This window comes from Arachis ipaensis, chromosome B1 (genome assembly GCF_059453495.1).
Source record: "Arachis ipaensis isolate K30076 ecotype BB chromosome B1, ASM5945349v1, whole genome shotgun sequence".
Classification (NCBI taxonomy): domain Eukaryota; kingdom Viridiplantae; phylum Streptophyta; class Magnoliopsida; order Fabales; family Fabaceae; genus Arachis; species Arachis ipaensis.
This window is the reverse complement of record NC_142436.1, coordinates 16481001-16507453: the sequence shown is the minus strand read 5'-3', so window position 1 is coordinate 16507453 and position 26453 is coordinate 16481001. Positions and strand designations below refer to the sequence as shown.

The 26453-nt window shown below is 29.3% G+C and overlaps 3 protein-coding genes across 3 annotated transcripts; 1 reads left to right on the top strand and 2 right to left on the bottom strand.

Moving 5' to 3' along the window:
• Window positions 1–1505: 1505 nt before the first annotated feature.
• LOC107647174 (uncharacterized) lies at window positions 1506–2612 on the top strand. Its single transcript, XM_016351294.1, has one exon. The coding sequence runs from the start codon at window positions 1506–1508 to the stop codon at window positions 2610–2612; it is 1107 nt and encodes a 368-aa protein (XP_016206780.1).
• Window positions 2613–3830: 1218 nt separating this feature from the next.
• Window positions 3831–9018, bottom strand: LOC107626224 (Prolyl oligopeptidase family protein). Its single transcript, XM_016329059.3, has 11 exons — window positions 8599–9018; window positions 8163–8341; window positions 7439–7661; window positions 7166–7307; window positions 6889–7089; window positions 6553–6684; window positions 6334–6462; window positions 5362–5774; window positions 4955–5171; window positions 4662–4852; window positions 3831–4309 (listed from the first exon to the last, which is right to left on the bottom strand). The coding sequence occupies exons 1-11, from the start codon at window positions 8955–8957 to the stop codon at window positions 4132–4134; spliced, it is 2364 nt and encodes a 787-aa protein (XP_016184545.1). The 5' UTR covers window positions 8958–9018; the 3' UTR covers window positions 3831–4131.
• Window positions 9019–12586: 3568 nt separating this feature from the next.
• LOC107626215 (GDSL esterase/lipase At2g23540) lies at window positions 12587–16073 on the bottom strand. The gene is made up of 5 exons (XM_016329048.3): window positions 15766–16073; window positions 15029–15159; window positions 14672–14920; window positions 13392–13647; window positions 12587–13315 (listed from the first exon to the last, which is right to left on the bottom strand). Exons 1-5 carry the CDS (start codon window positions 16022–16024, stop codon window positions 13092–13094), a joined length of 1119 nt encoding a protein of 372 aa, XP_016184534.2. The 5' UTR covers window positions 16025–16073; the 3' UTR covers window positions 12587–13091.
• Window positions 16074–26453: the final 10380 nt, after the last annotated feature.

Sequence of the window (26453 nt, the reverse complement as noted above, 5' to 3'; positions counted from 1 at the left end):
AATCACCTGATTCTTTTCAATAGTTTCTTAAGTCATAAGTTATAAATAAATATTGCACAGGATGGAATGTATGTACAAGAAGCAAGTTTTGAGATACCCCTTCCAAAGATTCAATTAAAGTGAACCACAAAACCAATCCTTCATGTTATATAATGGTCTAACGTCCCACCTTCAAATAGAGGATTAATAGGTTCTGAAGGGAAAGTAATGCTTTGTGATAATCAGCTTTCATCTTCCAGATCAACAACTTGTTCTATTTACAGATAATGTATCATTAGTTGAAGCTGTTGCAAAGGCGACTATTAAAGAGTCAATGTTCCTAGCTTGGTCCCTGCTAATAAGGAATATGCTGAGGTTAGAGAACTAACTTATAACGAGTTTCCAAGCAAGTTTGTTTGGAAATCCTCACCTCGAGCTTGGCAACCCAGGAAAACTCATCAAGTGATTGGAAGGATGATCTACATTCCACCATCATCCAGTGAGCTATATTATTTAAGATTGTTGCTTAATATTGTACAAGGACCAACAAGCTATGCAGATATCCAAACTTACAATGGCGTTATCTACTCATCATTTTGAGATGCATGGTATGCACGTGGTTTGCTTGATGACGATAGATAATATATTGATACCATTCAAGAAGCAAGTTATTGGGGCTCAGGTCATTATTTGATAAGGTTGTTTGTGACTCTATTGTGGTCTAATTCAAGTGTGTGACCCGAAGCTGTCTGGGAAAAAACAACCATGCTATTAAGTGATGGAATTTTGCATGATCATAGAGTAATGTTTGGCTTATATGGTAAGAAAAAGATTGCAACGACTAACCTTTCAATTAAATTTAACATGTTTCCCTGTTATTTCTTTTATCTACCATATGTTTTCATCTCCAATACTAAATAATATATTTACTTTGTCAACATTTTAGATATGGTTTTCAATGATGAAGAATTGAAGGAACTAACTTTCATTGATATTGAGCTTGAACAATAATGGGAAAAGCCTGCGAGATTATCCTACCATGCCATTTCCATCACGAGATACCGACTACCTCAGACCGCAAAACAAATGATCTTTGATGAGTTAAATTATGATCGTGTTGTATTAGAAGGCCAACACAATGACTGCCTCTCAAAATTAACTGCAGAGCAAAGGAGGGTCTATGATAAGATCATCAATGCTACAAAAAGTCAACATGGACATGTATTCTTTTTGTATGGCTATGGAGGTACAAGAAAAACTTTCCTTCGAAAAACTTTAGCTTTCGCAATAAAATCAAATGGACAAATAGTGTTAACTATTGCATCTAGCGGCATTGCTTCTCTGTTGTTACCTGGAGGTCAGACTGCACATTCTAGCTTTGCCATATCATTAACTCTAGATGAGTTCTCTACTTGCAGCATCAAGCAAGAAAGTCCATTGTAGAATTAATTGTAAAGGCTAAGCTAATTATTAGGGACGAAGCTCCTATGATGAGCAAATTTTGCTTCGAGGCATTGAATAAGACAATGAGAGATTTGATGAGGTTCAACGATGATCAAAACCTACAAGTTCCATTCGAAGGTAAAACGATTGTCATTGATGGGAATTTTAGGAAAATCTTGCCAGTGATTCCAAAAGGAACAAGACAAGACATCATAAATGCGTCTTTAAACTCCTCATACCTATGGCAACATTGTGAAATATTAAGGCTCACTGTAAACATGCGATTGCAATCTATGACTACAGATACTCAGGTAGAAGATTTAAAGCAGTTTGCTAATTGGATTCTACAAGTTGGAAACGAAAAATCAAAAGGAACATCTGATGGATGTAGTATGATTAAAATACCGCATGAATTCCTTATCACTGATTATAATGATCTTATTCAAGGAATTGTTCAAGCAATATATTTTGATTACATTGCTAACATGGCTAATGAAAGCCACTTGAAAGGCCGAGCAAATTTAGTTCCTACAATTAATGTCATAGATGAGCTGAATGAGTACATGACTGCATTGAATAAAAATGAATGCAAGACGTATGTGAGTTCCAATAAATGTGTTTTTGAAGGAGGTGTCAATGCAATTGAAGCCATGCACACACCAAGGTTTTTACCAACAATTAGGTACTCAGGGTTTCCAAATCATGAATTGAAGCTAAAAGTTGGTTGCTCTATTATGCTTATTAGAAACATTGATCACTCATCAGGGCTTTGTGATGGTATGTGGTTGATAATTACAAGACTTGGAGATAAAGTTATCGAGGCAAAATTGTTAAATTCCAACAACTGTGTCGACAAGGTCTTCATTCTGAGAATGACATTCACACCTTTAGATGTCAGGTTACCATTTAGATTCCAAAAGAGACAATTTTCTGTGATGCTCTCTTACGCAATGACAATAAACAAAATTCAAGAACAATCCTTGGAACACGTGAGATTACTACGTAAAAAATCTATTTTCATACATGGCCAACTTTATGTTGCCATCTCAAGAGTGAGAAACAAAAAAGGGTTAAAATTTCTAATTGCTCATGATGAAAACACAGACAAGACTGAGAATGTTGTTTACCCTGAAGTCTTTAGAAATATACGACAATCGTTTAACATCGGGTATTCTTTAAAGCTTTTATGATTTATATATACATCAATTTTTCCTCATAAAAAGCAATTTATTCCTTAGTTTACATTGCTGTGACTTTATTGCCAATCAGAATGCTACATTTTACCAACATTGTTTTCTTATTGCAATTTGTATCATCATGTATAATTCTCTTATATTTGGCTCAATTTTATAGATCCAGCAAGAACATTCGAATCTTCAATTTTAAATACTTAAAATTTTGCCACATGAGATATCATATATCTTAGCATCAACAAGGGATCAAGACTCATACTGCTCACTTTAGTAATCTTAGTCTAACTCTTTATTTGTATCTCTATTACCTCAAACTTATGTCCTTTTCATATCTTTTGACTGTTAGAATTCATAGCTGCTATTTCTATATTTTCTACAAATCAAACCTTAGTCAATCACAATCATCAAAATACATGCCATTTATTTTTATTATATTATTCATATAATCAAAACATTTCTCAAGGATAAAAGAATAATATCAACTTCCTCACCTATCTCTTTTTTTTTATATAATTGCTGCATGCACAAGGCGGGATTCAAATCCCCCCCTCACCCACACTTATTTAAGCGGACTAGTGAACTAATCATTAGACCAACCCAACTTAGTTTGGTGCTTGTCTTTAAATATTTTAAAATTTAATCATTTTTAATAATTTTAATATTAAAACATCTTTTTAATAATTAAATCTTTCTAGCAATTTTTTAAATTGTATATTTTTTATTATTATATTTTTTTTATTTTTTATAAAACAAAATAAAAATAAATTAAATTTTTATAATTTATTATTTTTTATAATTAATTTATTATCAAATAAAATACAAAAATACTAATTTTTATCTTTTTATTTTTTATATCTTATTTTATCTTATCCTTGTAACCAAACGGAACCAAGCAGCTAAAATACATACAGAAAGTTAAGCTTAGATAATCCACGTGAGAATTGTGCGGGTCACTACTAAAGTAGTAGAAAGAAAGCGGTCCATAGACAAAATCAGGTTCCCTGCAATGTATTTGACCTACAATAATTTAATATTTCAAACTTTTCAAAGATGTCTATTGTCAGTCACCATTCACCAATCACCAATCACCAATCACCGATATCATTATCAAAGATATGAAAATAACCAATACGGAAAAAAAAAAAGAATAAGAAAAAGTCATGTAAATAGCTAGACAACAAAAACGAGGAAGTCATAGAGCCATAGGATCTGTAGTATGAAAAGGCCAAAGTCATGGATTAATGATACAAGAGATAACTATGCCATTATTCATTGTCGTCAAGACATATAAGAATTATTACATGTTGGTTATGAAACAATAAACCAGTGACATTTACAGGTAATAAACTTTCAAATTGTTGCATGAAAGCGACTAAGGCGTTGTCCGAGAATCATAAATCATCAAAGTCGCTTTTCTCCATTGGATTTGGAAATTCGAAGGCAAATGTTTCACAAGCTGAACTTCTCATTGGAGGTTGATTTTGCCATTTCTCTTTTTTAATATCAGTTGGCATATCTAAGAATCCATCATTTTGATAAGAAATGCAGCCTCTAATGCTGACTCCTTAGACTGCAAATAACGGTTTTCCTCCACTAAATCTGTGGTCAAATTCAGTAATATTGGCCGCTTCGGATCATATATAGTAAGATCACGAACTCGTGCAACCCATTTTGCAGCTTCCCATACACCAAATCTGGATCACGGAAGCACAAAATCAGAGGTGCATTAGTTTAGTATGGTCAGTTTGTCTGACTTTTTTACTACATTCAAATAAAGAATAAAAATGTGCAGATAATCTAAGGAAATAAGGGTACAGTGAGTTTTTGACAGTGCAAGAAAAGTTCTATTATGTGGAATCCTTCCATTGTTTAAATTATATTTTTCAAGGAGAGGAACATTTGAGAAATGCCTAGCATGGAAACACATCTGATTTCATTGTTCCACTTTAATCACAAGGATCTTCTCTCTTATGTCTTAACACTTCAACACAAGTCAACCAATTAAGAAACAGGGATACCAACTGATGCAAAGGCATCGGAACTAACCTTGTATTGAAAGACGAGTTTACTAACACAGCTGGATAAAGAACATCCTTTTGAATATTATCATATGGAGAGTAGTCTCGAATTGCAAGAAAATCGTTAAGGTCCCCGGGGTAACCAAACTCTTCATAATCAGCCGCTATAAGTGGTAGGACAGGATACAGAAGAGTGTTGGTAGGATCTAAAAATGGAACCTAAAGCACAAACAAGGAATAAGAAATTGAGTATTTGAATTAATGTTTTAAACTAGAGCAAGAAAATGTAAAATCCCAAAGAGGCTCAGAAATACTGGAAACCTTTAAGACTGCAGCACGGAATAAATCTGGATGTTGATTAATGGCAGAAGCAACCAAGAGTCCTCCCGCGCTATATCCCCAACCTGCCAATTTATTTTCATCCACAATATCTCTTTCAGTGAGGAACTTGGCACAGGAAATATAATCATTGATTGAATTGTGTTTCTTTGTACGTCTGCCATCATGATGCCATTTTTTACCATGACCACCGCCACCTCTGAAACAGAACAGCCAAAATGTTCATAGGTCAGAGATTTGAGACTTGAAAAGATAAAAATTATTGCAACAATTTGCAGTTACTTGGAAACAAATAAGAGACTACACGCATGAGTATGACAAAAGAATAGTATCCATATGAAAATGCATTGAGCACACAGTGGCCAAAGCATTTGTAGCTTACTGCTTACCTGACATCAGCATATGCAACAACCCAACCTCGATCTAGGAGGCTTTTTAGTTCACTGCGCCACCTTTTATCAAGTAACTCACCATAAGTTCCATGTCCATGCAATATCCCAGGTGTTTTATCCTCTGGCTTATTACTACGAGAAAAAACAATAGTCAAAGGAACCTTCACCCCATCAGCTGAAGGGACATCAAATTGTTCACAGGCATAAAATTCAGACAATTCATTCCATGACTGGCTATCTTCCAACTTTGAATTCACAGGACCGGAACATTTTGAATTTGCATTGTCTAGGGTGACACTTGCAGAATTTGCTCCATAAAGTATTCGTGTTCTGTCATGAAGCATATTTTGCTGCTGAATAATGTTCCACCTACCAGTTGTCAGTTCATAATCAACCACAGCATCTGGCATCTGCAAGAAACTCATGGTGAACTTAACGGAATTTTGGGATAGACCTTTGTTCCAAGTAGAGAATGAACAAGAATGATCTCTCCGGAGGAAGTAATATATGAATGGAGTATTTTGCAATCATGCCATATATAACAACAGCAAGCACACCAGAAATTGGAACAAACTCAACAAAGCATCAGCTAGAAAGGACGAAAGTAGCTCAGAAATAATTAGAAAGCCAAAACCAATGGTACAAGACACACTGGCAAAATACATCATCACATATTCACTCAGTTTTATTTTCAATTATATCTTGCAGAATACTTGAGCGAAATCAATCAAAACAACTTAGTTCGAAACCAGTTTCCCGTTCATGCTCTCAAACTTTCCTTGAGTTCATGTTTAATAGGATTGATGAATACTGAGAGTCATTTGAAAAGATATGTTATGAAGGTAATAGATCAAAGAAACATAAAGAGACAACATCTTCAGAAACTTTTGAGAAGGGAAGACGGCAAACGTTCTATGTAGTCAACACTATCTAGAAGACAAAAACTTAGTAGTACTTGTATTTACATACCACAGGTGATGATATTATAAACCGCATGACCGACGAGTAGAAGTCATAATTTGGTCCAGGGGAAATTTGGCAAACATGTTTTGGAAGAGACAGGTACCGTATATCCAACTTCCTGAGTTTAACTGCCCCCTAAGACAAAAATAAGATTGTCCGTACAAATAGTTCAATAAGATAAAATTCATAATCAAGGGATTGATATAGCAAATTCTCTTTGATTACCTTCCCAGTTGACAATGGCAGTTTAACCGAACAAAGTCGAAAATTACAACCTTCCCTTAAAATCAATGCTAAGTATTTGTCACTAAAATCAACATCCTCAACAATCAAATCTTCATCATTGAGAAATACCTCCTGCAGTTTATGAGGCAGTGGTATAACATGTAAGGTAAGTCTGATATTCAGAGGCAAATGAAATGAGAAAACATAACTAGTTATTGTAAACGCTGCTATCTCAACGTCTGAAATAAACACGTCCAAATTATCGTGTAATAGCATAACAGTGATAAACATGAAACCACCAACTAATTAAGAGAAAAAGGTAATGTCCTAAACTACCTCCCATTTTCTTGGATTTGATGGATCATTCACTGGACTACAGAGAAGATAATGATAATCAATTGATTGCCCAGCTCTTGGAGCATCTGTAAATAAATAAAGGTAACCATGGTGATGCTCAATTATGCAATGAGCTAGAGAAGGGCACTCCCAAACTAGTTTCAAGCCGGATAATGGATCAGCTGCATTTATCAGAAAGACCTAAAAAATTGTTACAAATTCCCATACAGTAAGAAGGATCTTCACTTGACAAAGTTTTACAGAGAAGATCTTTTACCTTTGAAGAAGTGGTAGTGAATGTATTTACAGTCACAAATCTGAAGTCTTTTGTGTTGCGTATATTAATGTGAACATTTTCATCTGATTCTTCCAAAAGCAAAGCATCATCATCAGTTGATCCAATCAGACTGCAGTAGATCCTACGGTGTTAAGCAGGCAGATAGGATCAATGAATACTACATGGATCCGAAAGCTAATAATCGTAACCATAAAATAGCATAACTAAGGCAACCAAGGCACTAATTAAACAAGAAATTCACAGTTCACCCACCGATATGGCCTTTTCTTCTGATCTGTTACAACGTAAAGCAATGCCTGACCATCTTTGGCCCATGCCAAGTTTGAAACCCGATCTACCTGAGGCTTACTACACAAGGAACCCGAGTTCAAATTTCTCACAGACAACTTAAAGTAGTCATTATCTTTATCATACATGGTGTAAGCAATAAACTGATGGTTCGGCGAAACTTCAGACAATTCCTCATAGGCAAAACCTAAATAATAAAAGAGAAGGAAAACCATTTTAAGCATTCTAGAATAAATCTATTCACTTGCAAGTTGCAAGAGAATCATATATTCACTTCTTTTCTCTAACTAGCACACAGCATCTACCCCTCTTCATAATCTAATACATAACCCACTCTTATCTGAAATATGATTTCTTTTCTTCTTTTTCTATAATTACAACAACCCTGCCACCTTTCATTCATTGATCTTTCTTTAGTTTCCAACAGGAATGGCATGGCATTATGGTAACTTCACCAACAGAGACAGTTGAAACTAGCCCTTTCCACTAAATTCAATCCTGCGTAGCACATTTCATATAAAATAGGTCTCGCTAACAAGTGTCCTAAAAAGCTAACTAAGATTACCAAAAGGAAAAATTTTATATTTCCAATGCGTCGAATGTATAAAAAGATTCAAAATAGTTTCGACTATTACTACAGCACTTCTTAGCTAAATCCATATAGTATATTTAAATATAATAAAATGACCTCCAAATCTCTCTGCTTCTTGGTTGTAATCAATAAGCTTTTGTTCAATTCTCTTGCCAGAGGCAAAATCAAACCCAGCAGGAGGATACTTATGTGAAATGAACTCGTCATTCAAGCTGGCCAACCTTCTGCACAGCACAGGGTACTGTTTCCCTTCCTCAACACGACGATAGTACAACCTGCAACCACTCAAAAATTAAACCAAAACAAGAATAAACTACCAATTTAGTCCCCAAAAAGAAAGAAATACACGGATAATCTTCCGAATATGAACAACCTTCGACAAAATGCACCAAAATGGCCTTTTCTACTGCTTAGATTTTGGGCTATTTTTGTCAAATTTGGCTTACTAGTTTTAGGAGCTAAATTATTGAAGTCATAATCTTTCTAATACGGTAATGGTGGTTTACACTGATGTAAGTTACTAGGTACGAACCAAGGGCCCCATCGTAGAGGGGGAGTGGAGAGGTCGAAGGGAATTCGCGAAGCCATCTCGAACTGCAGCTTGTTCTGAAGTTTCTCGGAGTCGGACATGACGGCTTCGGTGTACTTCTCCTCTTGCTCCATGCAAACATCCATGTGCCTCATCGCAACCTTGTCGTTCAGGTTCGACATCCAGCTGTATGGGTCCTCCCACGTGATGCCGTGGAAGCTGAACTTCTGCGGCTTCTTTGGAGGCTTCGGAGGGGTTGGCGGTGACGGTGCCGTGGCTGGCTTCGGTGACCTGTACCTGCGGAGGAGGAAGACAAGGTTCTCGCGTCGAGCGACGGCGCCGAAACGGAAGAGGTGGCGCATGGTTGGTCCTGGAGTGGAGGGGAAGGGTTTTGGCCGGTTTTTTTTTTGTTGGACATGGAAGGGTTTTAGCTTAAAACTGTGTTTTCGACAAATAAATAAATAGAAATTTTTGAGTAATTATCCAAATTTGTTCTAAGATTTTAAAAATGGATATTTTACTCTAAAAAAATTAATATACAAATTATTAAATTAATTTTTAATATTTTTTTATTAGATATAACAGTTTTCTATTTTAAAATAAAATAAAATAAAATTATTATTTTTAATTATACAATAATATTGTACTATATTTTTTTGTATTTTTTGAACAAAAATAATGATAAATTTATTTATTAAATTCTTTTATATATATATATATATATATATATATATATATATATATATATATATATATATAGTCACTCAATAATAATAATAATAATTAATAAAATTATTAGAGGTCACTCAATAATAATAATAATAATTAATAAAATTATTAGAGATTATTCTACAAAAAATTCAAGGTTAAAATCAGTTAATATTTTTGTATTTAATATAATAAAAAATATCTTATGAAAAAAAAATGTTTGTATTAAAAAATATGTATTAAAAGAAAATATTTTAATTTGGATTTATATTAATACATGTTTCTTTTAATACAAACATATTTTTTAAAATAGGACATTTTTATTATATTAAATATAAAAATATCAAATAGTTTTAACTTTGAATTTTTTGTAAAATAATCTCTGATAATTTTATTTATTTATTTATTTATTTATTTATTTATTATTACTATTATTATTATTATTATTATTATTATTATTATTATTATTATTATTATTATTATTGAGTGACTATATATATATATACAAAAATCTAATGAATAAATTTATCATTATTATTGTCCAAAAAATACAAAAAATTATAGTACAATATTATTATGCAATTAATAATTATTATTATTATTTTATTTTTGGATGGAGGACTGTTATGTCTAATGGAGAGAAACGTTGGGAATTGATTTATACATTAATTATTCTGCCGAAAAATGAACTGATGATTGATTTGTTTGCCGGAGTAAAACCTTAGAGATTAATCTGTGTATTAATTTTTTTGAGGACTAAAACATTCGATTTTAAAATCTTTGGGGACTGATTTGGATAATTACTCTAAATTTTTTAGATTTTACAGGTTTTTTTATTTAAATTAAATAAATATAAAATTTATAAAAATACATAAAATATAATATAATTATATAAATACATAATAAATACATAATTAGTCACATTTGGGTTACTAAGAAATTCCAAAAATTAAACACATTTTGAATAACTCAATCTATATCAAAAGAGTTAAATAGGGTCTTAGTTTGTGCTTCTCTTTTCTCCTTTTCTATTTGTTCTTTGTTGGTAATCATATATATATATATAAAACAAGGAAAAATATAGGTAAATAATGAGAATACTAAATAATGTGAATAATGAATATATTGAATGTTTAATTCAATAGGCATGTAAATGATTATATTCATTATTTTTAATTGGATAGTTATTTTTTTTATTTGATTTACTCATGCACAGTTAATAATAGCTGTATATTCAATTCACTATATTCTAATATTAAGGTTTAAGAAATAATTTAAAAGTGAAATATTTTTTTACTTTATTAGGTCACATTATTTATAAAAATTATTGTATATTTAGCAAAACTCATAAAACAAATCTACTTGTCTCATTTAACGAGAAAAAAAAATGTTATATACATTATTTTTAGGAGCGTTTACGATACTTATATCTTAAACTACTTATGTCATTTGTCATTTCATTGTTAAGGGTATGTCTAAAATAGCTTAACAATTATGTGTTTATTAAATGAACCATATTTATATAGGTCATTAAATTTTATTAGATGAAAATCAAAAGCTAATATAAAAGAAGAGCATTGATAGACTCTAATAAATACAAAATATCCTAGTATATAAATAAATGCTTTAAATAACATTACTTTAATACACAATACTTTAAATGGTAACAGAATCTTTTATTCTTAAATAATTAAATATAAAATATATGTGTATTTTTTATTTATTAAAATTAATTATTATGCAAAATTTTTTTATAATATTAAAATAATATTTTAAACTGTAACATAAAAATATAAAATAATTAAAATATTATTTTATATTACTTGATAAATAATTAGATTATTATATTCAAAATTTATTAACTAACTATTTTTATTAAAGATATTATTTTATAATATAATTTTTCATAAAAATATTTTAAAAATAGAATTTATTTAAAATATTATATATAATACATAAAAATATTAATTTTTTATTTTTTAAATTATTTCTAGAAAAACAGAATAAATAATATAATTTTAAATACATACTTAAATAACAAAGTTAATATTTTCATGTATTATATAAATTTTTTAAATAAATTTTACTTGTACAAATATTTTGATAAAAAATTATATTATATAATAATATATTTAACAAAGTAATTAATTAATAAATTTTAAATATAATAATCTAATTATTTGTCAAGTAATATAAAATAAATTTTAATTATTTTATATTTTTATGTTATAGTTTAAAATATCATTTTAATATAATTTTTTAATATTATAAGAAATTTTGTGCATAATAATTAATCTTAATGAATAAAAAAACTTATATTTTTTGTATTTATTTATTTTATGTTTTTTAGAACAAAAAGTTTTTACCTTTATATAGTAATATATATATACTTTCTATTAATTTTTTATATATTAAATAATTATAATCGTATAATAACGTTGAAATAAGAAAACATATTAAATCTGTTACAGTAAAAAAATTTAAAATATCATTTTAATATAGTTTTTTAATATTATAAAAAAAATTTTGCATAATAATTAATTTTAATAAATAAAAATATTCATATATTTTGTATTTATATATTTTATATTTAATTATTTAAAAATAAAAAATTCTATTGTCGTTTAAAGTATTGTGTATTAAAGTATTGTCATTTAAAGTATTTATTTATGTACTAAGATATTCTATATTTATTAGAGTTTATCAATGTTTTTTTTTTTTATAGTAGCCTTTAATTTTTATCTAATAAAATCTAATAATCTATATAAGTATGACTCATTCAATAAACACATAATTATTGAGCTCATTTTAGACCTACCAATGGATAGGTAGCCATATCATCTATAGCTATAGTAGAATTGTTCTTATCTTTATATATATTGGTCTAACGGCGGACTTTTTAGTTTTAACTTTTAATATTAAAAATGATTGAATAAAAAATTAAAAAATATCTTAATACTATAAAAAATAGTAAAAACATTATTTCTCTCTGCTTAATTAAAGGAAGAATGACTATTTCTGATTGAATCATGTGTTATAAGTTGATGAAGAATGACTATTTCTGCTTGAATCATGTGTTATAAGTTGATTTGGTTAGACTGTTTTAAGTACCAAAGCGCGGAAGTTATAGTGAGTACAAATCAAAAGCTACTTTATTTTCTTTTCTTTGTATACCCAATGAAGGGCAAGGTCCAATTTTTTGGGACTACTTTATCATTTATCAGCATGTCAATGTAATTAATACTCAAAAACACAAAGGTAATGGAAATGGACCATTTTTTTTTCATTGGAAAGAATAAAGTATGATCTCTCATCTTTAATTTTATCCAATTTTTTTTTTCACTGGAGAGGATCCACTCCCCAAAAAGTGCTTCTTCACGGCTACAGTTTCATAGACAACAAATACAACACATAAAACTAAATTACCAAAAATATTTGCAAAAAGATAAAAACGTGAACGAAAACAAAAATAAAAAATAGAAATTCATATGATAATTATATATGATTATGTGTATTCAACAAAAATGACCAAACCTTATCAGATGCTTGTATCATGTTATCTTCCATTTTATTACCAGGGCAAAAGTCAAGGGTTGGTCAATTTTGACAAAGGGACACAAATTTAACATAATTATCAAATGAGTTTCAATCATTTACGATTAATTTTGTTCGCATTTCAATCTTTTGTGAATATTTTTGATAGTTTAGTGAAGAAAAATTAAAATAGGTGTTTAATAATGGTATTGTATGTAAAGTGCAGACAAATATTGGGTACAGAAAGTGAAAGATCAAAGATCCCGGAGCTGCCTGAGATTGATAGGAGAAATGTATCTGTTGTCTCCATCAAGAAGCTGCTTGGCGAGGATTAAGTTTGCAGCCTCGCTTGGATGGTAGGGATCCCAGAAGACATGCTTGTACCTATCGGTGCACATACTTGAAGTGGGTCCACATGGGATTATCCCTGCAAACTGGCCCCCGTTTCCGCAACATGCTCTACTTGCTGTTGTGAATCCTGAAAAAACAATGTTGTACGCTTTATGAGAGTGGAGACAGAGTAAGACCAAAAAGAGCAAGGGATAATTATTTACCATATTTGTCATAATTTTTTATGAGTTCCATGACTAACTCAAAGACATTTGCAAGGACAAAGGTGGCTCCGGGGAGGTTATCGTTGAGCTCAGCGAGCAAATCCTTCAATCGAGCATTGTACTGAAGCGCAAGCTTGTTTGCCAAATCCACGCACTCATCTTCATTCAGCTGATTTATTGTTTTCTGGTATGGAATACACCCTATTGGACCAACGTTCCCAATCACAAACTTCCGAGCATCCAATTCGTAAAGTCTCTGCAGATCAAACACACAAGTTTGTGAAGATAATTAAAGTATTTGCGTTTCATGAACTTCATCGCGTTTTCTTTAATATTGTTTACTTTAACAGCTCCGGTTAAGCTACACAATATTTACACGAAAACCGATACATTCCGGTGCAAAACACAAACACAGAATGCATGACAAGTCACATGTAAAATATTTTTATTTGAAGAGTATTAGAAGTCCTCAGAATTTATTGTTTTGGTCATTAATTAATTATTAATATTTAAAAATATTTTTTTAAATTACTAGATTAAATAAATAGATTGACAGTTAAGTAATGACAAAAATCAATAATTTCTGATGGTTTTGAACCTTTCTCATATTTTTTGTTGTAAAGTATATCTTTTTTATGGCAATGGTGAGGTTAGGTCTTGGGAAATTTTGGGGTTAGTAGGATAAAACTGAAAAAACTTGACTGAAAATTAATTGCAAAAAAATTAATGTTAGGAATAAAATTAAAATTTATTTTAAATATTAAGATAAAATTAAGTCTAATTAAATATTATGAGTAATTTTGCAGAATTTCAAAAATGTTAAGGATAAAAGAAAGTAAACTTCACCTTATTTGTAATAAATACTTCTTTGAAGACTGAAGGTATAATATATTACTTAGAGTATCTAAACCGTTGATTAGAAACTAATTACATCTTGATGATATACATGGTTAAGCTTAGTCAATTGCTAGCTACATTCATCATTCTTGTACATTTATACTTCACTTATATTTTACTATTTTTGATCATTCAGTAAATTTAATTTTTAATTTATGCTTCTCAATTTTCAATACCTTATTTATATTTCACTTATATCTTCTAAACATGGTTATAAGAACTAGATCGAACTAGTTGATTCAATCAGTTTAACCAAAATTCAATCACTAAATTGGTCTAATTTATGATAAAAATTGATTGTGAGTAATTCGATTAAAAAACAGAATAAATAGTAAAAAATTCGATAACCTGGTCAAACCAATCCTATTGATAAAGTTGCTTACAGTAAGTTGGGCCCTGAAATGAGTAATCATGTCATCTATGAAACCATCTGGGCTTTGAGAAATTCTGGCCCCAATAGAGAGAACTGGGAGAAGATAATTGTTGAGGAAATCGTTGGCTCCAACAGTAATGGAGAAAATTGATTTCTTCATTATGTACTCTTTGGCTTTTGATTCACCTAGCAATTTATCAATCTCCTTTCTTGTTATGCTGAAGTAATCTACTTGAATATCAAGCCCTATCCTATTCACCTGCAAAAAGTTATGCACATGGCATAAAACATACAACAATCATTTTTCTTTCTACATAGAATGAATAGAACTATTAAGAAATTATTTAAGGGAGTTTCCAATACTGACAAATATTCTTCCAGTTGCATTAAGAATTCCTCCTCCTCCTGAAGCATAATTCACTCCGTAAAGTATAGCTTTCCCAGTTGCATTTGGGGCCAAAAATGGGACAGCATAATTTGGTTGTCCCAATTCCTCTCCTGAAAATGGTTTTTATTTTATTGTTTTATTTTTCTTTTCTTATAAGCAAGGCATCATATTTAGGGGGAAAATAGCTTATATAATGATAACAAATGTGCTTAAAAAGAAGGGAAAATAATACATTTATCACTCTTTTATACACCAAGAGTAGGGTTTATAATATAAAAAAAAAATTAACTAATGTTGACTCAAATATGGGACAAATGCAAAAAAGTTTAATTAGTTATTTAAAATTTCTCATATTTAAAACTAATTATTTAAATACTATTATTTTAAAAAACATTAAAAGTATGCCAAAGCTATTTTTATAATAACAAAATATCGTATGAGTTTCTTTGTTTTAGGAGAGCTTTTAAGTATTATTCAAAGAAAAAATATTATGTACACATTAAAATTTAGTCATCAAATCAGTTATTATATTATTTATGTAAAAATATATATTATTTAATTTAATTTTAGTATATTTTATATTTTAATATATATTATATAAATAATTAATTTAATAGTTAAAGTTTGGTGTACATATAACATGATTGTCATGATTGTATATAGCAGACTTAATAATCGGCCACACACAGAAAATGCATGAGACGAATAATTATTACCTACAATGTCACCAATGGTTCTACCATTGGTATAGCGGCCAGTGGGGTTTCCCCCAGAGGCCTTGAAATCAATTCCATTAGGAGGAATATTTGCTTTAGAAAGAGTTGAAAGATAGTTGTTATTTCCAGCATCCACCAAGGAGTCTCCGAATATAAAAGAAGCTCCTAACCCATCCTTCTTCTGAGCAGCAACATTATTCACAACCAAAATTAAAAGGGCCAGGATTTCAAAACGCTTATTGAAGGCCATGGCATTCATGCTTCAAGTAGACACTTAACCTAATTGAAGCACAATAGAAGCATTTGAAGCAGCTCATTATTATATGGAACAACTTTTTAACTCCATTAGAGAAACTTGTAACCTTGCCTCAATGAAGAAGTTTGATTTGGTTTGACCCCATCTTTAGCTCACTTATTTTTTCAAGTGGGTTGGCCATCAGAAATTTAGAATACGCGCTAGGTATTCGAGATTTTTTGCTTTTATAATAAGTTAATCCTGCAAATAAGTCGCATGGTGTCTTATTTTATTAATGAAGAAAGTTCTAGGGGACTTAGGTGCCAGTTGGTGATCGTAATTAAAAGATGTTGAAAGTGGTTATTTCCCATCAAATTCCTAATGTTGGATACAATAAGTGTATGACTCCTTTAGCTTGAGTAAGTAGCAGTCCATCTGCATTCAACAACTCGGATAAAACAGGTTATATTTTTTTCTCTTATCTCCCCTCTCATTGGTCTAAACGTTCTGACTTAACCTTTTATTTCCTTAAAACAGTCCTAAAAAGCACAAAAACAATTATTTTAAGTTTCTTTTGTAATTTTGTTTTTGAGAAAATAATGACATAAAGTGAAAAATAACTAATAACATAATGTGAAAAATAATGTGAAATAAGTCAAATAACATGTGTAAATAGGTAAGTCTTTGGGCTCAGGATTCGGTGGTCCAGGAACCTTTGGATCATTTAGTGGTCCAAGTAGAAAACATGTTTTTTAAGATTTTTTTAACAACGGCTATATAATCCTTTAACTAATTTTAATTATAAATTGACCCCATATATTTTATATAATTATAAAAATGATTTTTTATTTTATAAATAATTAATTTATCATAAATCTATCATGTTCATTAACAATCAAATACAAAAACAATTTTTTGGCCATTACAATCGATTAAAATATTAAATTTGATTCATGTCGTTCGCGAGGAATCATAAAATTGTGTTTTCTGCGAAAACCAATCGATTGGAATAATGAATCAATCGATTGGATTACAGTTTACCACTGAACAATCGATTGAAAATTGCCAAAAGCATGGTTTTCGCATAACTCAATCGATTGGTCATACGATCCAATCGATTGAACGATGCATAAAAAATGGATTTTTGTAATTCAATCGATTGTTTAGAATTTCCAATCGATTGAATGCTTCAAAACAACCTGGGTCTCACCAAATTCAATCGATTGCTTTTGTGACTCAATCGATTGAATTTACCTAAACAATATGAATTTGCCAATTTCAATCGATTGTAGTGTGTGAGTTCAAATTCAATCGATTGGAACGCGATGTATTACGCCTATGTCAGTCTTGTTTTCATTTTTAAAAATTATCTTCTTATTCATTTATCTCATCTTTAAAATTCTATCTTCTTTTTTTAAGGTTTTATTTTGATTTAGATACTCTAATCTTATCTTTTCCTTAATATTAACATTATAAATTGGTGAATAATCCATCACCAATTATTCAATCCTACCATTAAAATAGTGTATCATTCTCTTTATAAAAAATTTCATTGTTTTTCTTTCGAACATCCATCCATCCACTGAATATCCAAATTTTTTTATTTTTTATCCGTCTATTTAATATCCACTTTTTGTTCATCGTTAATTGACAATCACTGTTGCAGCAATCAGCAAAGGTCCAATCAATTTTTTTCATTGTAGTGTTCAAAAAACAATCCATCGTTTTGATTACAAAATCGAGGTAAGTGGATAGAATCTCTAATTTTTCAATTATTCGTTTCGATATTTTATTCGTAAAATTGATTGTGTAATGAAAAAAATTTTTTTATCTTTTATTAACTTACAAGACATTGAGAATTACTAAAAAGAAAATAGATGTTATTATTTTTTATTACTAATTAGCTAGCAATCAGGGACGGACCTAGAGGGGGCGAGTAGTGGCCTGGACCCCCCAAAATTTTAAGAAATTATACTTATATATAAGATTTGTGTTTAAAAAATAAAAACAAATATTAGGTAATTTAATAGTTTTATATGTATTATTTTTCACTATGTAATAGATTTATGTCTTAATTGTTAATTCACTAATATTTTTACCTAACTAATTTAATATCATACCCTCAAGTCTTTGTACCTTTCAAATTAGTTTTTATATAATAATTTTTATATTTATTTTTTTTAAAAATCATTTGTTTTTTTATATTAATATATTTAACATTCATATTTTTATATTAATAATAACTTAAGTAGTTATGCTTTGGTAATCACATTATATACTGTAGATATTATTTTCTTGTAAAAAATATTAATTCTTCTTCTAAATTCACATTGATAAAAGAAAAATTTTATAAAGATATCCTATATCTTGTATTCTACAATGGTACCGTGTCTTTCAATTAATTAATAATTTATAATTTATTTTCAAATTTTTTTAAAACTTTTGAAAGAATGAATTTTAATTAATAAGATATGGGATATTTTTAGCAAATCCCGTTATAAATTATATGGTATTTTATAAATTTGTAATGTACAATTGTTAAAGTTATATTTTATTTATGTAATTATCATATTAAAAATAAAATTGTTGGAAAAAATTATAATTATATGTATCTTAATAAATCTATTAAAAAACTAACTCCAATAACTATATGTTAATTATTTTTATAGATTAAAAAAAATTATATAAAAATTGGCACCTCAATATTAAAATCTCTGGATCCGTTCCTGCAGTAGCAATATACGAATCTATCTATTTTATGTAATGTTATAAGATGGAGTGTACTGATTTTTTTTCATTGGACATTTTAAGATGTCAGGTATATTTACGGACACTGAGATGAATGAGCAATACCAGGAGGACAATGACTTTAACCAACAAGAAGAGCTAGTAAGTGACCAATATATGATGGATGAACAGAATGAATTCGAACAAGATTTCAGAGATGAATTTACTGAGGGAGCGTTTTTTTTCTGAATCTGATATGTCAGAAGATATCCTTGAAGCCGCTTATGCGGTTGACTCCGTGCAAGACATTACAACTTTGAAATTTAGTGAGAATTTTGCGGAGAAAATTGGCAAATACCACTTTTCTACTTTGCAGCTTGCATTTGATTTTTATATGAAGTACTCAAAGTCGAAGAGCTTTAGTGCAAGGAAGAGCAAGACCTTCAAGAATAGTACTGGCGAGATATACAAACAAAAGTATTAAAATTATTAGGTATTTTAGCCGAACCAAGAATTTCTATATCTCATATCATACAGTATTAAAATTAAAAGGTATTTTAGTAAGTCCCTATGAAATATGAAGGGTTAAGAACGATTTTGGTTCTTAAGGTATAGGCTAAAATTTTTTTCGTTTCTAATCTTTTTTTTGTATACGAAATTGTCTTTTTTACTTAGATGTTAAAATTTTAGATCAAATTACCCATAATAAAAAATTATAAAATGAAAAAAAAAAGAGAAAGAGTGTCTCTGTTCGTCCGAAAGGGGAAGGGAAGAAAAAGAAGGGGGAAGGGAAGAAGGGGGAAGGGAAGAAGAAGAAGCTTCGTTCGAAAGGGGAAGGGAAGAAAAAGAAGGGGAAGGGAAGAAGAAGAAGTTGTTCTTTATCTAATTTGAATTTCTGGTTTGCTGTTCTAATTTATTGCTTTTTGATTTTTCGTTATGTTGTTTTAAAAAAGTCTCTCTTTCCAAATGCAATATATAATAATCATGATTGATTGTTCTTATGGTTACTCTTATCAAGATTTTTTTATCTGTTAGCAATATATATAAAATTAATTAAAATAGAGAGGTCAAATTTTATAAGATGCAAAAATCCAAAATAGAATGCAAACAAATAAAAAGACATGGAATTTTTTTATTTATAAATTAATTAAATAATATAAAATATAATTCATAAGACATAATATTTGTATGCCATTGTTGTTGAAATAATAAATGAAAATAACATTACTACATCAAAATAATATGAGTTTTTTAAACTAAAGTATCTATAAATTGCATAGAAATAGAGAAAAATTGTAGAAGCTACAAAACGATAAATATCTATTTAAGAAGTCATTGAAAAATAACTAAAGAAGTACATCCACCAAACATAACAAATAAATTGACAATAACCAAAGTATTAAGTTTTATCTAGATTACTACTATAATCTTTACATCTCATGGTTAGTGTACAATTTCCAAAAATCATCGGCCGACGCTATAATTTGTGCCTTCTTATGGTTGATCCGATTCCAGAGTAATGCGAATATCATGATCCTCAAGCTGCAATTTATTCACTATAAATTAATACAAAAAAAATGGTAAGTGAATAATTTTTTTTGTAAATTTTTTTTTGTTAAAAAAATAGTAAGCTGCAACTTATTCCCTATAAATTTTTTTTGTTAAAAAAATGGTAAGCTGCAACTTATTCACTATAAATTAGAGATTCTATCCACTTACCTCGATTTTTTAATCAAAACGATGGATTATTTTCTGAACACTACAATGAAAAAAATTGATTGGACCTTTGCTGATTGCTGCAACGGGTGATTGTCAATTAACGATGAACAAAAAGTGGATATTAAATAGACGGATAAAAAATAAAAAAATTAGATATTCACGATTTTAATGGTGTGATTGAATAATTGGTGATGGATTATTCACCAATTTATAATGTTAATATTAAGGAAAAGATAAGATTAGAGTATCTAAATCAAAATAAAACCTTAAAAAAGGAAGATAGAATTTTAAAGATGAGATAGATGAATAAGAAGATAGTTTTTAAAAACGAAAACAAGACTGACGTAATACATCGCGTTCCAATCGATTGAATTATCATTTCAATCGATTGAATTTGAACTCACACATACTACAATCGATTGAAATTGGCAAATTCATATTGTTTGGGTAAATTCAATCGATTGAGTCACAAAAGCAATCGATTGAATTTGGTGAGACCCAGTTGTTTTGAAGCATTCAATCGATTGGAAATTCTAAACAATCGATTGAATTACAAAAATCCAATTTTTATTCATCGTTCAATCGATTAGATCGTATGACCAATCGATTGAGTTATGCGAAAACCATGCTTTTGACAATTTTCAATCGATTGTTTAGTGGTAAACTGTAATCCAATCGATTGATTCATTATTCCAATCGATTGGTTTTCGCAGAAAACACAATTTTTATGATTCCTCGCGAACGACACGAATCAAATTTAATATTTTAATCGATTGTAATAGCCAAAAAATTGTTTTTGTATTTGATTGTTAATGAACATGATAGATTTATGATAAATTAATTATTTATAAAATAAAAAATCATTTTTATAATTATATAAAATATATGGGGTCAATTTATAATTAAAATTAGTTAAAGGACTATGTAGCCGTTGTTAAAAAAATCTTAAAAAACATGTTTTCTACTTGGACCACTAAATGGTCCAAAGGTTCCTGGACCACCGAATCCTGAGCCAAGTCTTTGGTGGCCAAGGTTATAGTGGCTAAGAGTGGCAAAATTTTGACTGATCAATATGAACATATGATATGTGAAGAGTTGGGTACAAATTATTAGTTAGAGTAACAACTTTTATTGTTAGTGATTATTGCAGGACAAAAGAATAAATAAACTGACTAAAATGACGTGTATATCATGTGGGCCTTTTATTCGAAGGAAAAAAATTGTTAATATTTTTTTTAGTAGATAATTCCAAAATTTGAATGGTTGGGTTTAGACCATCTCCAGTAGAGAACTCATTCCAGTCCTTATTTATAGCTCACCTGTCATAAAAAGTAATTTCACATCAGTTTTTGCGTCATAAACAGTAAATAGGAACTCAAAGTATCTCTCTCTTCTCCATTAGAAGGAACTAACTTTAGTCCCTATTATGGTCCCACTTAATTAATTAATTAAAATACTTAAAATTAATATAATTAATTTTTTTAATAATATTATTTAAATTTATAAATTTAAAAATAATTCACTATTAAAAGATATTAATATTAAATAAATTCATATATAACAATAATACACAATATATAATTCAAAATTACACTAATTTGTAAAATTACTTAATACAAAGAAAAACATAATTAAACTTTTTAAACATTGTAAAATTACCATATGTGTTTAATTAAACTCTAATTAATTATTAAAATTATTAATAAATTAATTATGATTTAATTATTTAATTAATTATTATTTAAATAATTAATATAAATTATTAATTTAATTATTATTTAATTATTTATTTTTATAATAACTTGACAAATGACAAGTTATTATTGGTTAATTTGAGTCCCTGTTTAGAGGGACTCCCTCACCTTAAGATCCGTGCAGGAACTCGTTTCTTCTCCTCTCCAATGGTCCCGTCTCTCTTTTGTCAGAAGCAGGGCCTCAACATACTGCCCATTGGAGTTGCTCTTAGTGTAAAAATTCATTATAATATTGGATCAATAAGAGGTGATGAACAATTAATGATGAGAGTAATAAAAAAAAAAAACTAAATCATGTGATATTTATATAAACTCCTATTACTAATGTATTTATGGCATAAATTATATGAGAGTATAAACTTATAAAGTATTAAAATTTTATAAGAAAATAGTATTATTTTGAATAAAAATAATTATTAAACAATATTGTTGATATTATCATAGTTATTATTATTTTTGTTCTTGTTATTATTGATATTATTATCATTATTAAAAGAGAAATGTTTGGAGATTAGTAATTTTTAGTAATTTTGCTCATCATTTGGTGAATATAAATATTAAATTATTTTTAACAGATAAATTTTATTAATTTATATGTTTAAAGTTTGAAAATTTTGAGCGCAAATGGTAATGATTCATGTGTGCAAAATTTTGATAAACATAGGTGCAAACTACATATTTATTGTGTATAAAATTTCTATAAATATAAGTACAAATTGTAACACCCTAACATTTAGCACCTCATGATCGTACTAAAAGTCCGAGCGCTATTAACCTCTATTCCTTTAATTATTTACTATGTTTATTTAATATTGAGCCTTTACCCGTAAATCTATCGATGATTTTACTAAAACTATAATTTTTTCAACAAGTACAAACAACACATATTCACATACTTAATATTAATAATACGTTGTAGTATTACATACAAAACCAATTATAGAACCTACCCCTCTGAATAAAACTCTAACTAACAAGGCGAGGAAAAAAATATATTCTAAGAACTCAACTTGTAAATAGAATCTTCTATGCTCTTGTAGTTCCGCACTAAACTTTTGCACCTGTAGCTGAAAGGGGGTGAAAATAGGGGGTAAGAACTGAGGAGTTCTTAGTAGGATCGGGGTGTATAGTTATATCCATTGTATATATACTTGGTAAGTAACAACAGTCAACAAAATACGAGCCAATTCAACAATTATAGAATATAAAACCCAATCACAAGCACACACAATCATAGAAAACATACTCACAAACAAATGTGTGCAAACAAGTATGATGCATGTCTATCCCTAGTGCAGGTAATGAGCTCATCTGTCAGTTTCGACCCGCTCCCGACGTAACTCAGCAACCTTTGTCTGAGTTTGGTTTCCAGTGTCATAATCTCTGTAAGCAACCTCTGTCTTGCAGGTACGACTCTCTTGAGCCGATGTATGCAAACATAACCTCTATAAGCAACCTTTGTCTTACAGGTGAGGCTCTCTCTAGCCAATGTATGTAGCGATAACCTCTGTAAGCAACCTCTAATTTACATGTGCGACCATCCCCTGAATTGGCCGATATATCTTTGGAAGCAAATGTCGGTGGACTTACCACCATATCTCTGCTCGTTCTTTCTTTCTTTTCTTTTCTATTCTCTGCTCTCCTGTGGCAGAGGTTCTTTAGATTCTTTTCATCTTTGATCTCTGTTCTTCTGTGGCAGAAGTTTCTTTAATATTTTTCTTTCCGCTTCTTTTCTCTCTTCTTCTTTTCTTTAATCTTTTAATCCTTTATCATAACTCAACTTCACATTCTTCCCTCGTCTTTCCCTAAGTGTCTTATGAAAAAAATTATATAATACTTTAATTAAGCCTGCATTCTCTAAAGCTTTTAAGATCACTCTATTTGCTCTTCTCTGACTTAAAATCATATTAATAATAATATAAATAGAATAATTTAAATGGTAAATAAATAAGTTGTATATTTTCTTAAAAACTTAGCTCATAAAACTTTATTTTTAAACTTCTATTAATTACTTTCTAAATCACACACTTTTTAATATTCTATTTTTAACCTTAATATTTTATAAAATTATATTTGAACCCTCACTTATTTTTATATTTATAAAAATAACCTGAACTTTTAGAAAATACCCATTTTACCTCTAAACTTTATTTATTACCCAAAAAACTTATATAATTATAATATTAAACTCAATCTTTTCATAAAAATACAAGTATATTTTTTCAAAAATAATTCTTCTTAGCTGATTCTTCTCTTTACCAAGAGCCGAAACCCTCATTATTTTCATTTTAAAATATACATTTAAATCTTAATCCGTTTTTGAGTTTTACCGTTATCGATTTTTCACAACTTTTAATTTAATTCCTCGGCCATTAAATCTCACCCATTATTAAAAAACTAACACAATGACACCCCCAAATCAACCTCATTATCATAGTTTGGACAGCACAAACATAACCAAATCACAAGCTTAATCACATATAACAATATATCAACAAAATTCAATATAAAGTCAATCAAACTCCATCAATAATCAATCACAACAACCATTCACTTATCCAACATAAATTTAATTGGTGAGAATTTATCGAAACCCTACCTCCGTACGAAATCAAAACAACGGAAATTTTGGAGAAACTTTCTGATCGAGCTGCTAAAGAAGAAAACGTCAGAAATCGTCTGTGCCTCATAAAACTCCAATTGACCAAACTCAAGGGGAAGAGAAGTTACGTCACTGTCAACTTCTACCGGACAAAAATAACATCAACGTATAGAAAAAAAGGATATAAACACTTTTATCGAATTAGATTTTTTATTAGAATTACGGATCTTAAAAATCGAATACCGAAAGTTCATGTTCGGTATTCATGAAGAACACGTTCTCTTTCTCTCTCAGCCTTCTTTCTTTCTTTCTTTTATTTTCATTTTAAGTTCATTTCGGTGATGCTTGAGGAGATAGGAAGATAATTAGTGGTTATCTTTGATTAAGTGTCATTAATTAATAATTGAAGGTACCATGTGTCAAGACTATATATATATATTTTCATGCGTATAAGCCAAATTTGGCTTGCTTGCTTTCTTTCATTCCCATATATATATATATATATATATATATATATATATATATATATATAATGAATATACATAGGCATATACGTATATAAAATGGCCTTCGGCCACTCTCTTTTTCTTTTTTTTTTAAATAATAATAATAATAATAATAATAATAATAATAATAATAATAATAAAAATTTTTTTTTAACTTTTTAAAATATTTTATTATAATAAAAATTATTTAAAAAATTTAATAGATTTTAAATTTAAAATATCATAAAATTTAATTTAATTACTTTTAAGAAAAATAATTTTCTTTAAATAAAATTCCCAATAAATATAATAAACCGTAAATCACTCATTATTTAATTTTTAAAAAGTCAGGTTATTATATTCTGCCCACTTTATAAAAATGTTCGTTCTAAAAAATTGATACAAGATGGAACAAATTCAAATTAATTAGCTTTACTTTTGAACACATTAAGAAAAAAAAAAAACAAAATATTTTGACATATATAAAACGTAACACATAAGGAAAAAGCTTTAAGGTCTCAATATATATATAGTTTTCAAATCTAGGATATTCTTATGGCTTAAAAATATAGGAAAAAAGTCTGGCGCAAAGCGGAAGATATAAGATAGGCTCGTTGTAGAAAGGTTACAAGGCAAGCTGGTATTAGAACGACGGGTATATCGTTTGCACACTGAACTCAAACCAACTTTAGAGCTTCAGGTGCCTAAACTTCAACATGACGTAACTTCATCATTCCCAACCATACCATATTAAACAGATTCTCTGCGAATTCTCAACCTCATCAAACACTCCGCAACCTACTAACAGGCACAAGTCTAACATCAACAAAACTCCTTCGCAATAATCAAGCTTCACAACATCCTGTGACGTCGCACACTTACAAATTCCACCTTCCGCGTCCGCACAATGTATCCTAAAGAATTAACATATCGCTTGCTATATCTAACGCACATGTCACCAAAACAAGTCACAAGTCACTCAAAAGGATACAAGATCTCAGAGAAAGGACAAGCAACAAGGACAATGTTCACAAAGATTTCTACATTTCTCTTTGATGCATCAACAAGTCTAAAGTTACCTCAGAGAATACATGAGCCAAAAGAAGAAGTTTAAACAGCACAAGGCAGATATTCAAGGAATCGCACGTTACTCTAAAACAAGCTTG